The sequence below is a fragment of the Lissotriton vulgaris genome, chromosome 5, assembly GCF_964263255.1.
Source record: "Lissotriton vulgaris chromosome 5, aLisVul1.2, whole genome shotgun sequence".
Taxonomy (NCBI): domain Eukaryota; kingdom Metazoa; phylum Chordata; class Amphibia; order Caudata; family Salamandridae; genus Lissotriton; species Lissotriton vulgaris.
In genome coordinates, this window is record NC_141693.1 from 347,775,150 (window position 1) to 347,790,773 (window position 15,624).

At 40.5% G+C, this 15,624-nt stretch overlaps 1 protein-coding gene across 19 annotated transcripts in view; it reads right to left on the reverse strand.

Moving 5' to 3' along the window:
- HSPG2 (heparan sulfate proteoglycan 2) overlaps positions 1 to 15,624 on the reverse strand; it is a 936,289-nt gene that overhangs the window by 319,927 nt on the left and 600,738 nt on the right. For all 19 annotated transcript variants that reach the window (XM_086921606.1, XM_086921602.1, XM_086921600.1 and 16 more), the window contains 2 exons: positions 14,017 to 14,114; positions 11,119 to 11,299 (listed from right to left, as the gene is read on the reverse strand). In XM_086921606.1, the coding sequence (XP_086777732.1) occupies positions 11,119 to 11,299; positions 14,017 to 14,114 (279 nt within the window). The remainder of the gene's footprint in view (positions 1 to 11,118; positions 11,300 to 14,016; positions 14,115 to 15,624) is intronic.

Sequence of the window (15,624 nt, forward strand, 5' to 3'; positions counted from 1 at the left end):
TAGACAGATTGAAAGAGGTAATGTGCCTTTTTGCACTACTTTATTGCACATGTTTGGTTATTGTTTTATGCCCCGTTTGGCAAGAGAGAAAAAGGAACACATCAGAAATTAAGGGGTAACTGGTCATTTGTTAAATAATTATGTTCTTTCTATTATCTGTTACAGGAATCAGACTCAATTTCCAAACATGGCTTAACCGCCCTTTTTGTCTTGTTCTAATACAAAAAATGTAATAAGTAATAAGATTAATAACATTACAAATACTGATATTTTTGTTATAGGGTGAATTTGTCAAACCTTGCATCTGCCAGAACCTATTTACATTTTTGTTAAAATGGATTAGCCTTCTCAACAAAAAATTGAAATTTGTTCAGATCAGGGAATATTTTATTTTGTTTTACATTCTCGGTCTTGTAACCCGAAACGCTACATTTTATTTTGACAGTAAAATTACTTATAAACAGCACTACATATTATGAACATATTACAATATAATATAACAAAATATACTTTTATGGACCTGAAAAAATACAAAATGCAAATTAAGCAGCATAACTGACGCAAAGACGCTATACACTCTGAGAACATTACATAAGTTCAGTCAGTTCGGTTTGAAGGCCAATGCCCCAACAAAATTAAGTCTTTCATACTTCAGAGGTAGATAATGTCAGAGCCAACGTTAAATTGGAAATTCTATGACATGTGATTTTAAGAGCATAAGGAAAAGAAAAACAAATATTTACATTACTAATATGATCATGGTTCGCATTCTCGTCAGCTTTCATCTGTTTTATTTCACAACCGCTCTCGCGTAGGACAGCAAATAATGGCTGTAAAGGCAGTGAAGAAAGCCCATTGATGGCACCAGTAAATGTCTTGTAGTGTGGCAGGCGAGGTACGCCAGTGCCAGGGAAGTTAACGGAGGCAAGGATGTCCTTTGAGAGTGCTGAGAAAACCAGTTGATTTAACTGCAGAAGTCTGTTGTTGGTGCTGGGGATGTATGCAGACTGGGCCTGGAAAGTCCTCAGATTGCCACTTCTTCAGGATGAGTTTTCCATACAGAAGGTTAGGTTTGTTAAGGATCGTGTCATATCCAACATCTCCTCGGAGCTCGCATGTTAAAAGGTAGAGCCCCATCTACTACTCGATAGAAGAGAAAAGGAAGCTTCCTTCACATAACCCTGCTCAGGAGAGGGGGTGATGAGCAGAGTCAAATGCAATTAGATGGTGGGTGGAGGGGCGGGTGGTCTGCTGCATACAGCTGACCAGACAACACTTAGTTTGCTGATATGAAACTAGAATTTTAAGGCAGTCAGCAAGTATGCTTCAATGTGTAAACTGTAAAAGATACTTGATATCCGTACTGTGGTTCTTTCTGCCAATTGGGTACAATGGAGTCTCCACATACTTCCAATCTCTAAAGGTATATATTTTTAAAGTGTAGAAAAAAAGAAGCTTTCTTTCTTTAGTATGGACCATCAACACTCAAAGGAACATATTCTTGTTAGTATCCACGGGGCTAGAAAAAGCCCCTTTTAAAGAAGAATAATGGAAAAGAGCGAGACACACTAAGTTAAAACACAGATCCCACAATTCACCAAACATTAGGAGCACAATATTTAGAAAGCCCCACCTACACCACACACAAAGTGAGCAACAAGAGACTCAGGACACCATCATAGATCACAAATTTGGCATTTGGTTCATCTAGTCCTTACAGAGTTTGGTTTGGCAGCTACCTTACAAGAGGCTGAGATGCAACTATCACCTCATATTATCAGTTAAAATCCTACAATCAAAACCACTATTTCATTCCTTTTGTGAACTATTATTTTATCACCCTTCTATTTAACAATCTTTTTATCACCTTGCATTCACCACTTTACCCTCCTTCAATGAAAATATTCTTTTATCCATTTCCACATCCATTATTGTATCATCTTTAAAAAAAACTCCACTACTTGCCTTCCAAACAACCTAAGCATTTCATTACCCCCTTGTATACAAGCATCACTTTACCTATTTTTATTGAACTTTCTTCTTGTCCTCTTCCTCACAAGCCATAACGTTACACTTTCCCACCAATTAACATGTTATCTCCCTTTATTCCAACCCTCATTTGATCCCCAACCATCAAAGTATTGTTAAATTTGCACCTTCGCTCAACCACTATTTTATTTGCATAAACCATCTACCCACCTGTTTATAAATGCTACACTCACTGTCAATTATCTGCTTACCCATAATCAGTCATTGCATTCTTCCCACCCTGTTACCAGTTCAGTAGCCAAGTAACATTGCGATGGGATCAAACGACCTGTCAGGAGGAGCCTGCGTTTTTGTACAAAATGATTGCGATCACTATACGTTTTGCCTGAAGTTGGAAGTGTATCAATATGAAACTTTGGCTATAATGAAGAGCTTCGCTGAGCGCTCACTGGAAAAAAAAAATACTTATCTGTGGTAACGATATTTCTGAAGGATACTCTATCTACCAGACAGACCTGAAAAAATGTCCACCCCTACGCGCTTATGAATCCAGACAGTAGTGTTTTGCAAAAGTGTGCAAGGAAGTCCATGTTGCTACTTTACAGATGATTCCAATTGGGGCACCGTACATGAGTGCAGATATAGTGGACTTGTCCATGGTTGAATGAGAATGGATCCCCTCCTGCGCCTCCTTCTTGGCCAAGGTATAGCAGGTCTTAATACAGAGAATGACCCATCGCAATAGGTTTCTTTCAATCCACCTTACCCTTTCTGCACCACAGTAACAATTGGAGAGCTAGTTGTCCGACCGTTATTCCTTGTTGGAGGTTAAGGTAGTAGTTGAATGCTCACCTAGATTCCAACCAATGCAAACTTCCCTTCTTTCGTGGGATAAGAAAGAGGGTAGAAGGATGGGAGAATGATGGCTTGAGCAAGGTGGAAGGGGGTAACCAGCATACGGGAAAAGCTACCCTGGTTTGCAACAGTAACTTATTGGAAAGAAGGTAGTGAAAGGATGGCGACAGCAAGGGCTTACAATTCACTGACACTCCAACCAAAAACATTGTCTTGGGGGTCAACATACAAAAGGTACAACTGTGAAGGGGCTCAAATGAAGTCCCCATCAAAAAAGTAAGAACCAAACTTAAGTCCCATTGAGGAACCACAAAGGGATAATGTTGACTGCGAAGGATTCACACCAGTGTCTGAACAACATGTGACAAAGTTGCCACATTTGCCAGAATAAGCAGATTTAGTGGCGGGGTGATGCGCAGATAAGAGAACGTCCATCACCTCCAGTAGCAATAGAAAGGAGCTCAGTTATCTCTGCTACTCTCCAAGCATATGTCGAAGATTGGGGTGCAGAACCAATCCTCCTGACAGGAAGAGAAGGTCCAGCCTGAATGGAAAGTAAAGCGGGGACAAGTAAAGAAGCGTAGGAGGTTCGCACACCACACCCTTCTCAGTCAATCCAAGGCAATGAGGACGACGTGTGCCCATCTTGGCAGATCTTTCTGAGAACTTGAGGAATAAAGGGTATGGAAGGAAACATAATGCAGCTGAAAATTTCCCCTTAACTAAAGCACGTACCCCAAGGCACCGCTCAAAGGATACTAGAGGGAGCAGAACTGCAGGCACTGAGTATTTTCTGAGGAAGCAAATATTTTCACCTGAGGAGTGCCTACTGGACGAAAATGTCCGGGACAATCTCCGGTACAATACGCCACAAGTGATCAGCAAGACACAGGCTCCAGCTGTGAGCGCTGACATTCAAAATCCCTGCTAGGTGAATGGCGTTGGTTGGGAGTGAATGAAGAGTGGTAGACGTGAAGGCTCCATTGGGCCCAAAGAAGCGCCACATGGCATCATCGCTTTTGCGAACAGTGCATACATAGTGCTTGCTGAGGAATGCTGCTGGGTCCACTCCTAGTGCCAGGAATGCAGGAAGAGCTGGAGCAGGAACCGGTAGGTTGAGAGAATCATTTTGGAGGCCTATCCGGAGCCGGGCTCACAGGAGGAGCAGTGCAGTGGAGGATACTCTGTAGGAATAAGGACTTGCTTTGGTTCCAAGGATGTTGGTCCTGATGGAGACAAAGAACGACAGGGAGACTTACCCTTGGCATGTTTCTCTTCCTTTATCCTGTGCCTGTTGTTGCCAGATGATGTCAAAGGAGAACAAGAATAATGTATGGAGCGTTTTCAGTGCTGATAGTCCTCAATTGCTCGGGCCATGAACAGCTTGGCCTCTTGTGCCTTAATGCCATTGGGATTTTAGCGGAGCCATGAGGAGCAAGACTTGGTGTCATGGTTGGACCCCAAATGCCACAGACTGTATGGGGATACATGATAAACATCAATCCCTCACAATCCCTGCAGAATTTGAACCTAGACTTTTTTGGAGGACACATTCGATACTGCAATAAAATAGGTTTTGATGAGATAAAGTTTCCTCAAAAGTGAAGTTCCAGATCCGCGTTAAAGGTGCAGGAAAAAAGGGAACTGATGGTGCGCCAGGGTGGGCGCTTTGTGGCTTCTGTGGCGTGCCCTAACATCAACTTCGGCACAGACTGAGTCCAGTGCTCTCTACCGGTGATCTCACTGCTTTAAAGTTTCTGTATCCAGTCTGATACCTGGAGAGATGTACCTTAAGTGAGGAATCTGCAGATAGTATTATCCATCATAAAACTGCTATCCAACATTCTGAGTGTAAGAATTATGTTACTTACCCTGTAAGCATCTGTTCTTGGCATGTAGAGCTGTAGCTTCACATGCTTTGCATACTCCTGCCATCTAGTGTTAGGTCCGGATGTTTGCAAGTTGTTTTCCTTCAAAGAAGTCTTTGCAGTCAAAAGGTAAGGTGACTACTCCTTTCAGTGATAGTGCGCATGGGCATTGACTCCACTGTTAGATTGTTTTTTTTCCGCCATTGGGTTTGGACGTGTATTGCTGCGCTCCAATTTGGAACCGTCAATCGGGATCCCTTCGGTTTGCAATTCACTCTACCCTAGTCTGTATTTTTTTCGATCGCGTTCTCTTCTGCATGTAGAAGAACTTTGACAAATTTTCATTATCCATAAACTCTGACCGCGCCCTTTGGGCCCAGATCTTCTCCGGTTTCCACTCGAAGATCCTTCATCCAGTCTTCCGCCGATGGAACAGACTCCATTCAGATTCAGTCCTAGGTGCCATTCTAAATACTCTCACATCAATCTTCATAAGGTCTGTAACCTTTGTCCCAGAGCATAAAGAGGAAGACTGCGACATGTGTAGGTTGTTCCATTCAAAAAAGACTCGGAGAGTATCGCGCTCGGCGCAGAGACATGCAGCGACAGTCTATCGAACAAACTCCAGATATCTTTGGTGAAGAGGTCAAACAAGAAGAAATGGCTTTGTGGCAGGGGAAGAGGCCTTTTTCGTTGAGGACTCTGATTCGGAGTTGGAGATCAAACTCGAGCCCCACAACATTCCATCTGGACAGGGTGCCGTGAGTATCAAAGCCCCTTTGCCCATGAAACTCACTACAATCAAGCAAAAGGCTTCTAGGCCACCTCTGCCATCAGGCCATGGTCGGCATCGAGACCGATTTCAACGCCCTACCTTCCAGCTCAGCACCGAAACAGAAAGTCAAGCCTTCCAGTTCGGGATCAAAACGAGCTAATACCCTCCTCGATGCTGAAACATTTGGCATCAAAAGATAAAATACAAATCCAGCTCGGCAACGAAAATGTTGGCACTGAAAGACAAAGATGCTCCTTTGAAGTACCAGAGCCAATTCTAGAGAAAATGCAGCACAAGCTGGATCCTAAACAGAAGATAATCCACATTAACCCTCAAACTTAATGATAACCTATAGAAAACTAAAATGCGCAGCTTCAGTTTCCAAGGCAGAGGCTCCTACAAAAACGATTGGAAGAAGAGCAGAGTACAGAACTCAAATCACAGGCTGTGTTAGAAAGGTTTATACCACGTAGTGACCAATTGCGAAATATCATCAGAATGCATTCAAGCAGACTGAAATATCGACTGTTGGCGAGAAAAGAGTTATAAATAAAATAGTATTCTTTTGTAAAAGCACAATGTTTAAAAAAGTGAGTAAACAATGTATTCCAAATTCATAAGAAGCCTTGTTCTCTCTCCCTCTGATCCACTTCAGAAGCAGTAAAATGAGACTGGATCGGCAACGTCAGGAGCAAACAAAATAAAGTGCTTTTAACTCAAAGGCAATCCATGAAGGATGAGGAACTAATATAATGCAATGCATTTTTAAAATGAGTAAAAACAATTCAATAATGTAAAATAAATACTGAACATCCATACTCTTGGGAAAAGGTTGCCTCAATAAATACAATGGAAGCTTCACGTCACTGTGCCCAGTACACCAGCTGTGTTAAATTGGTGTTTTCCTGGATTTGTTCAATTGAAGACAAAGACCACAAGTCTCAGAATGCATTCATTTGTGCTCCAGATTGAAAGCATGATGTCTTAGTTACTTGGAAGCATCTGATTACTCTAAGCAAGATCATTGTGGATAAGGTAGGTATTACAAAATGGTTTTGCACTTCCTGTAGGAGTCCATGGGAACTGGGGCAGTTCTGCCTGGTTTCAGCAACTGCTGGGGCATATATCTACCCCCAGAACATGAAACTGCTTCTGAGGTAATCTTTTAGATCGTGTCCTGTTCTAGCTCCCACTAGTCTGCTAACACCCACATACTTATTTCCTGTTATCATAAGAACCATACCATGTTTTATATTGATATCAGATCCAAGGCAGCAGCATAACAGGATGTTTATGTCCTATAGATTTCATATACCATTTTTATACAACATGCATCTAAGTGGCAGTAATACTTACTTTTGAAGAGATGGGGCTAAAGGTGCTTGGTCTAGCAATAGTCCTAGCTTTGTGATTCATGGTATAGTTTTGGTTTAGTAAATACTGCCTATTAAACAAAGCTTCAGAGATGAGAAACCAGGAAACCTTAGATACTTCACCTCCAGATTAGGAAGCCAGAGACCAGGAATACTAAAATACCTTTGGCTGTGAATATGTACAGCTTTGATCAAAACAAGCTTGCACGGATTCTGGAGTTCTAATTTACTAGTGTACTGGAGGAGCTCCAAATCCAGCTTCTCCTACAACTGAGGCTCCTAGCTTGCACCCGGTCTGCCCTACCCAATAGTCCACTACTTTGAGCTAGGTTTGCTTTATGCTTTGCATTACCAGAAGCATTGCCAACCTCTGGTAGAGCACCCTGTCTACTAGGGAGGTACCTTTATACTTCACAACAACCTATCACAAGAATAATGACAATAGCTTAAGCAATTGATCACCTAACACTCAAAGATGAAAACCGTATATTTCAAACCCCTCTTAATTTACATAGTCTGCTGCTCAATAATGAGAGATAATGCAATCCCTTCCCAGTGAGAACTGTATGCTCTAATTTAGGCAATGTCCTTAATAGAAGTCTTTTAAATTGTGTGAAATCTATTAAGCAATGATGCAAGCCTGTAAGAAACAGATGATAGCCTTGACACACAGGGATACAATCTTCTGAAGTAATAGGTTTGCAAAACATTAACAACCTGTTCTACATATGAACATGTTGCTGTTAAGTCTGAATGTTGCATAATGTGATATTTGTGAGAGGTGGAAAAGGAGTTCAATCACTTCATATGTTATGAGCAGACTCCAATGTGCTTTAGAGAAATTACAGCCTTTAGTCACCTTAATCCCAGCGATGATACTCAATGACAAAGCCTGCTATGCACTCTGTGGCCCATTGTAGATCCTGATAGAAGTGACTATTCTCTTAAGGTGTCTGAAAAGACCTGATCACTTATGGCAAAACGGGAATGTCGAAGGTGTATAATTACTAGACTGATGTGCTGAGCTCCTTCCAACATTTTGCTTCCTTGAATCCCTGCAAATCTTCAGATACGTTAACTTTTGAAGTGCTAACATTGATACTGCATTGCTTGGCCTTCTAGAGTGTCTAATGAAAAGACCTAAGCGGTCAGGAAGTATACTATGTATAAACCAATAAAACACCTGCTGATGCAGTGTGATATTGTACTACTTCATTTCATGTTCTGCAAACATGGTTCAGTATGTATGCACGCCTGGAAAGGTCTACATAAGGCTTTGCACACCAATGTCCTCAAGTGAGGAAGATGGACAAACTTCCAAATATGGTTCACTGCATGCAAATACAATAAAACAGCCACTATGCAGAAATGGTGAATTATCTATGGAGTGTTTAGACAGAGCCCGCCATCAAGGCAAGAACTAAAGTCATAGGACTGATTTGAATAGCACTGAACTGCGGGAAAGGTAATACTGACTAAAAGAAGAGTGCCAAGAACAAACAGATGCAGTTGAGAGTGAATGAATGAGTGAATAATGCAATAGAAAGATGGGGTTGCCACACAAAGTATTGGTGACAAGAAAATACAACAGCGGAACTCAAAGAAGAGGGAAAGCTTTGTCAAAGATGCAGGACTGATTATTACAAGAATAGTACACACTGCTGCAAATCCGCAAATTCTGCAAAATAGATGGATAATCGTTCCTTCCAGAATGAGAGACCTGTAACAAATCTGAATCTATTTTACAGCTGTGAAAGTGATTAACTTTAAGACTTACTAAGTAATAAAATTTGGTACATTGACCAAACGTTTAGACATCCTGTCATTGATGCGTGTGACGTCTATCAGTCAAAAACAGGGAAAGGACTTTCCACAATGTATTATATCTTGGATAATCTTAAAGTGTTGACTTGAAAACAAGGAAACATGTCAAAGCAAAGAGAGAGCGACAACTACTACTCCAAGAAACAGAATATTTTGGTGCTTACAAATGTTCAGCTTCTAATATTGCACTGCTTCTACCAAGCCGGATTGCCATTATTGAGATCATCAAGGGTTGCACTGCACATTGTAATGGAAAAATATTGTCTGAGAGAAGGGTATTGAAAGGTAGGTAGATCCTTTGGTGGAGTCAGAGGTAAATAATGCGAACTTTTGGCAATAATCTGAGAGACCCAGTGATGTCCTGGTATTTACTGCCCCACCCCAGAGCTACTGATACCAGGGATTTCATTAACTCCAAGGGGAGGGGAGAAGTAGCTGGGGTTATCAATAGGACCAAGAGAGCTTACCCTGAAATGAGGAATTGCTAGGGGTTGGAAATCAAGAATTCTGCAACCAATTTCCCAAGCAATTCCTCATTTTCACAAAGTGCTTCAACCGGAGATTTGGACTGCCAGAGTCCATGGGTAAACAATGCCAAACACATGGTAATCCTGCAGGGCTGTCAATTCTAATGGGGCTGGAGAATCCAGTTACCAGCACCACCAAAATTAAAAGTAGACTCCTAATTGAGCCCTGTATGACATGTGTGTTGTTTGATTAGACATCAAATGCATCCCAAGAGGTTCAGAGCACCAGACGATATCCAGACCGAAATGTCGGGTACAGGATTTGTAAGCAGAACAAACCAATTTTGACCAATAGGTGCTATCTGGATAGATATGTTCAAACGTGAATTTTAAAATCTATAAGATTTACCACACAACTTGTTTACCTTTGTCACTTTCCAAGTTAAGCTCCATTATCAAAATATAATTTTCATGCTGTTAATAAATTACTTTTAGTATCTAGTACCGGTTTACTTCCTGCGACAGACGAAAAATACGACTTTTGAGAAGTGATAGTAGCAGCTGTGTACAGCTAGGTGCAACACAGATAGAAACAACATAGTTCCTACTGTATTTGAATCCAAATGGCAAAAAGAAATGAACAGACAAGGTGTTTTAACAAATACTTGTAAGGATTAAGTATAAATGAGAAACCGTACGGCAACAATTTTGGGATAGGTTTGTGGCATTTCATTTGGAAAATGGAACACACTTGGGCAGCAGCTAAAGCCAAACTCTAACCCCTAGATGCATCAACGTTGTCATTTGCGATTCCTTAATTGCGAAAAATAAGGAATCGCAATTAAGGATTCGCAAATGGCAATGCATCATTAAATTCGCAATTTTATTGGAATTCGGTAAAAATCGCAATTTTTACCGAATTCCAATAAAATTGCGAGTTCCAAATAGCGAATCCGATATTCCCATTCATTCCTATGGGCTGAAATGCCCATAGGAATGAATGGGAATTGCGAATTCGCAATTTCAATTTGGAATGCATCAAAGCCTTTCAAGGGTGGAGAGGGGGGTCCAAAGGACCCCCCCCTGCACTCATGAAATGGACATTTACATGTGAGTTACATACACACATGTCCTAAGGACATGTGTGCCTGTAACGTGCACGTTTAAAAAATGCATTTTCATGCGTTTTTAAACATTTTTGCAAATTACCACGAAGTTCAACTTCGTGGTAATTTGCATTTGCAATTTTGGAAATCGCAAATGTTTTGGGGATGATGCATTGCTGTTAAGGAATCGCAAATGTGCGATTCCTTAACAGCAATCGCATTTTTTGGAACTCGCAAAAAAAGCGATTTCCAAAAAATGCTTGATGCATCCCAGTAACCAATTTAGGAAGTGCAAAAGGCCGATTTATGCGAATCGCACCGTTTGCACTTCCTAAAATGGTTGATGCATCTGGGCATAAGTGATGCGGCAACAGGAGCAGAAAAAGCAACAGATTGATGGGTTTGGTGCAACAGTTTACCCTTTATACTCAAGCAGTGTTTCATGCTCTGAGATTCAAGTCTTTGCTTCCCACCCCATCCTTTAATTGGTAAGAGCGGTCCCTAAAGCTGTAATCCATTTAAGTGAGCAGATGGTGTTGACTAAGTAAAACAGAGAGAGTTGCCATAGTTTTGAAACCAATTTCTCCAAAGACATGCAAAGGAGGTCACAGACAGATAATACAAACAATTTTAAAGTCAAAAATTGCCGAGTCATGCATAGGATTACCACAATCAAAAAACACAGACAGGTAACATGCCACAAGGAAGAAAATATATTTCCTTCCTTAACACCCTCTAATTGATAAAGGAGTTAAATATTAGAGCAGTAGTGGACGGGCATTTGAGGCAATAGGAATAAGGATAGGGTTATGCAGTGCGAGGCAGAACCGAGAAGGCCTGAACGACAACTTCATCACAAACCTTGAACATAGAGAATGGCAGTGCCCTCGTCCATGTCGAACATGTTGGAACCAGTGCAGATGTATACACCAGCATCCGATGGCTGCACATTGCGGATGGTCAAGATGCCATTGAAGTCCATTGCTCTCTCCGGAAGATTGTCACTGTTCTGACGTGTCCATGCCAAAGTATATGCGGGTGACTGCAAGAAGGGGAATTTAAATGAACAATTTATACCAGGAAAAGCAAAGGCCAGACAGAATAAAACCTGAAATTATATTTAACTAAAGGCAGGGTGAAGAAGGATGTTCATCTATTCTACATAATTTATTTCAGAGTCACTTGGTTGTAATTTCCATTTCAAAAAGATACAGGCTAATTCTAATGTTTTATGAATATCTGAGACAAGATTACCAATTTCAGTAAACCTTCCTTACAGTCATTCAAAAAAACATAGCCACAGTCAAAATAAATTGTAGGCTAATCAAGAAGAGAGGATTTGGCGGCTTGAAGGAGCTTTAAGGCTAAAAGAAGTGCCGACCAATTAATCTGATAAGGCCATATGACTCGTAAAATGCCTGTCTAAGGCTCTAACAAAACTTTGATCATTGAGAGTTTAACTTCTGGCAGTTGGGAACCTCTTTATGAAACGATACAACTCTAGAAACACACAATTTACAGTGCACAGTATACAATGTGATGGTTTATCTTAAAAGACCCAGGTTCGACACCTCAGTCACGTCTAAGGCTAGTTTTATTTTAGCTGAATGAGTTAAAATTGGAGTGAGGTGAGTGGCCAAGGCTGCAAGGCAAAACCTCAGCAACTCAAAACCAAGGTGAACTTTTATGTTTTGGAGAGTCTACAACCTGTGTTTCCTAGGGGTATTCTATGGGGCACCACATTGGATACATGGAAAAGGCATGCAGGTTTAAATGCACAATACATACATCACGATTTGTCACATGAATTTGTCCCACCTGGAGTGCAAAATCATCTTACACAAATCTGTACCAGAGGGTAAGAGTGCTGGTGATCATGTATGGTATCACAGTATACATACTGTCAATGTTTAGAGTACAGTGGAAAAAAAGGATTAGAACTCTAAGACTGCAAGTTTTTACTGCTACACTGCACTAATGGTACTCCTTAACTGAGGGACTATATGATTACCATGAGCACATGGGGGGGTGGGGGAGGATTTTGAGACCCATTCGAATTTGAAAGCTGCAAAATTCTAATATAAGAGACCAAGTCTGCAGCCAAAGAACATCACTTTTGAGAAGTGATGGTGACAGCTGTGCACAGCCATGTGCAACAAGGGAAAACTAAAGTGGAAAAGCAGAGATTGAGAGGAAATGTGATTAAGGGGGATGGAAAATTGAAGCTCCGTTAGGTGATGAAGTGGAGATTCAGTGGAAAACTGGTAGTGACATAATAAAGAAACTTGGTCACAAGCGTATATCCATTCAGACAGATGTCATCTGCAAGACAATGGAAAAACAAACAGAATAATCTGGGCAAGCTCTATTTGTACCTCGATTGAGAGTTTCTGTCCACTGTTATGTTAACCTTGAATACTGTGGATTTTCAGCCTGATGACAGCTTACTAATTAAAGCATCTAAATCTATAAAAGAACCAATGCTGGCGAAGTGACAGATATGTGCAATATAATCGGATTCAGTTTCCCACAATTGGATGATCGACTTTGACTGGAGGTGTTGGAAGAAATGTATGTGCCATCAGTATCCGCACAGCATGGGGCGCATTGTGGATTGTTGCAGTAAACCGGTGGAGTTTTGAGGGATCACTTGTAAAACAGACTTGGGTACTGGAGATTCAGAGTGATTTTCAGGATGAAAGACACTAAATAAGCTTGTTATACTGACACAGCCAAGCAGTTAACAAAAAGAAAGATATGGAACGGCAGGTCATGACTGGTGTGTATTAGCCGAGCCACAGGAAGGTTTCATAACTGATGAGAAGGGTGCAGGGGTTCATGGTTCTGTCATATTATATCACTGCACAGGACCTATAACAGGAGTTTCCAATCAGTAGCAGGTGAGCTACTGGCAGCTCCACAGGCACATGTGAGTAGCTCTTTTGTGTGCAGCCCAGCCAACTAAATTAGAAACCTTTGCTTGGTTAAATTAATATATGTGTAACAAAATTGAAAAGTGTGTATCAGAGATGAAAATTTACAGTTGCAGAACCCCACATTTTCAAAAGATATTTAAAGCTGATATTTAAATGATGAATCATGGAGCACTGGGAGACTTATTTCTAATATTATTACCTTGGTATCATTGCGTTGATGCCAGGGGCGTTCCAGCTATGGCTGTTATGTATTAGCTTGGTGGAGGGACACCAAATTCAGAAAGCCTTTTTTACATTACTACTGGCAATCTTGCACTGAAGTGATCTTGTCAGGTAATCTAGCATAGGGTGGCCACTAATAAAATCTTGCCTGATGTGTACAACACAAATAATAATAGCGCAGCATGATTTTCATTGAACATAAGTAGCTCTTATTAATGTAAATATTGGAGACTCCAGGCCTAGAACAAGCAAAAGTAGAGCTGCAGCAAGTCAGGCTTAATGTGAACTGGCAAGATGTTATGAGGACCGCTCCAGTACTTCAAGGAGAGGATGCTCATAGGATAGTTGGCAAGGTATTCAAGAACATTTCACTATTCCAATCTTCAGCGAGTCAACTATGTGTAATGAAAGCGGTAGAGGAAAGGCCAGGCTCATCTATTCTGGTCTCGTAAACAAAGGTTCATTTCATACACACTTGCTTTGTCCTGGCACCCATGTAGCTACACCACTTCTCTATGGGCTTATGACCGACATTCAGCCACAGAACGAGCCCTGGTTAACAGGCTTCTGAATATAAACACCAATTCCTCAACCACCTCACCTTGCTTTTAGCCGTGCAAATGAAGGTCACATCTGACCCAACTCGGGCATTCTGTCCCTTTGGTTCCTCCACAGTCACTGTGATTGGTTTAGTTGGAGCTGTATCAGAAGAACAGGGAGATAAATAAAAGCTTGCTATAGGAAGGCCACAAAACTCCTTTATTGATTGGAAAGCAAAGAAAAAGGAGAACTAAAAAAAAGGCAAGCACAAGAGGTATCGAAGGCATCATTCATTTTCATTACCGTCGACACCACCAAACCTGTTATGAGGACTCTGCAGTCCCTGTTGCTATAGAGAGAAAAGTGAGGAGAATTTAAATTGAACGCAAATAAGCTTACAATGGTTTCAGATTTCTATTCCACAAATCTAATTCAGATAATCACTTTTAAATAACCAAACTTAAATGCATTCCAGTATATTGCTCTTTGGATTCTTACTTAATTCCCCAAGGGACATTATACTGCAGCAAAATAAACTTGTTAATAGTCTGTTGGAAAACATGGGTCAAATCTGAGGCAATCTCCAATACCATAAATGATAGATCTTAAGCGCTCCATGACACTCACTATAGACTGAAATGGTCCAAACAATGGCATGCAAATCATGTGTTTCAGATCTCTTCACAAAGACCATACCAGCCTCTTACAGTTTTGGATGGAATTCAGCCCCCCTCAAGTACTTGGAATAGGAGGTGGCTCAATCAGCAACAAACAATGTATCTGTAGCTCCATTTTGTACTTTTACAAAGATACAATTCCAGGCCTGTGGAAGCCGAGCAGGAAGGCTTTTGCTGTCTTTCACATATGTATCCTATTAATGTATCCTATATGACTTTTATTATTATTAATATGTATCCTATTAATGTCACAGTATGTCTATTAATGTCCTAAAGCCCAGTATGTCCTATTATTGTCACAGTATGGTGCTACCTTTAAGACCCTTAACAGTGCATCTGCTGATACCATTGACAATCAACGATTAGCGCAGAAATCACAAGAAGGAGGCCCACACAATTTCTATATTCTGACAAAAGACAAAATGTCTATAAAGGTTTAGTTGCAACAGCACACAAATTAGTTACCCATTTAACCAATCTGAGTGTTAATTATGACTGCACTATTTCTGCAAGAAAAATTTAGATTTCTACATTTTGCTCTATTTTCTGCTTTGCTTTTTCAACAGCGGTATTATGATTTTACTTTGTCAATTACAGAAAAAATCTGATCAAGAAGCAATGCAATAATTAACCTCTGTTATTCAATGCTACATGACAACACTGAGTACCATGATCTAACTGAATATAGGAAAGTAGAAAGAAATTAACTGAGAAATTCCTAGATGTGAATAGTTTGTGATTTGTATTGTTTTTTTTTTTTAGTGGTAACCATGCCACTTTTTGAACAGCACTACACCCTTATCTTTTAATAAGTAGTTTCTATCATCTCAGTGTGGTTGCGATTATATCTTTTACTTGTGGTGTTCCCGTCTATTGCCCCTTTAAAAAAATATTTTCACTATCTTTCCACGTAAATGTTTTCATGCACTAGCTTCTGTTATAAACAACTAACAACATAGTGCTGTATTCAGATGTTTGACACTTAAGAGCCA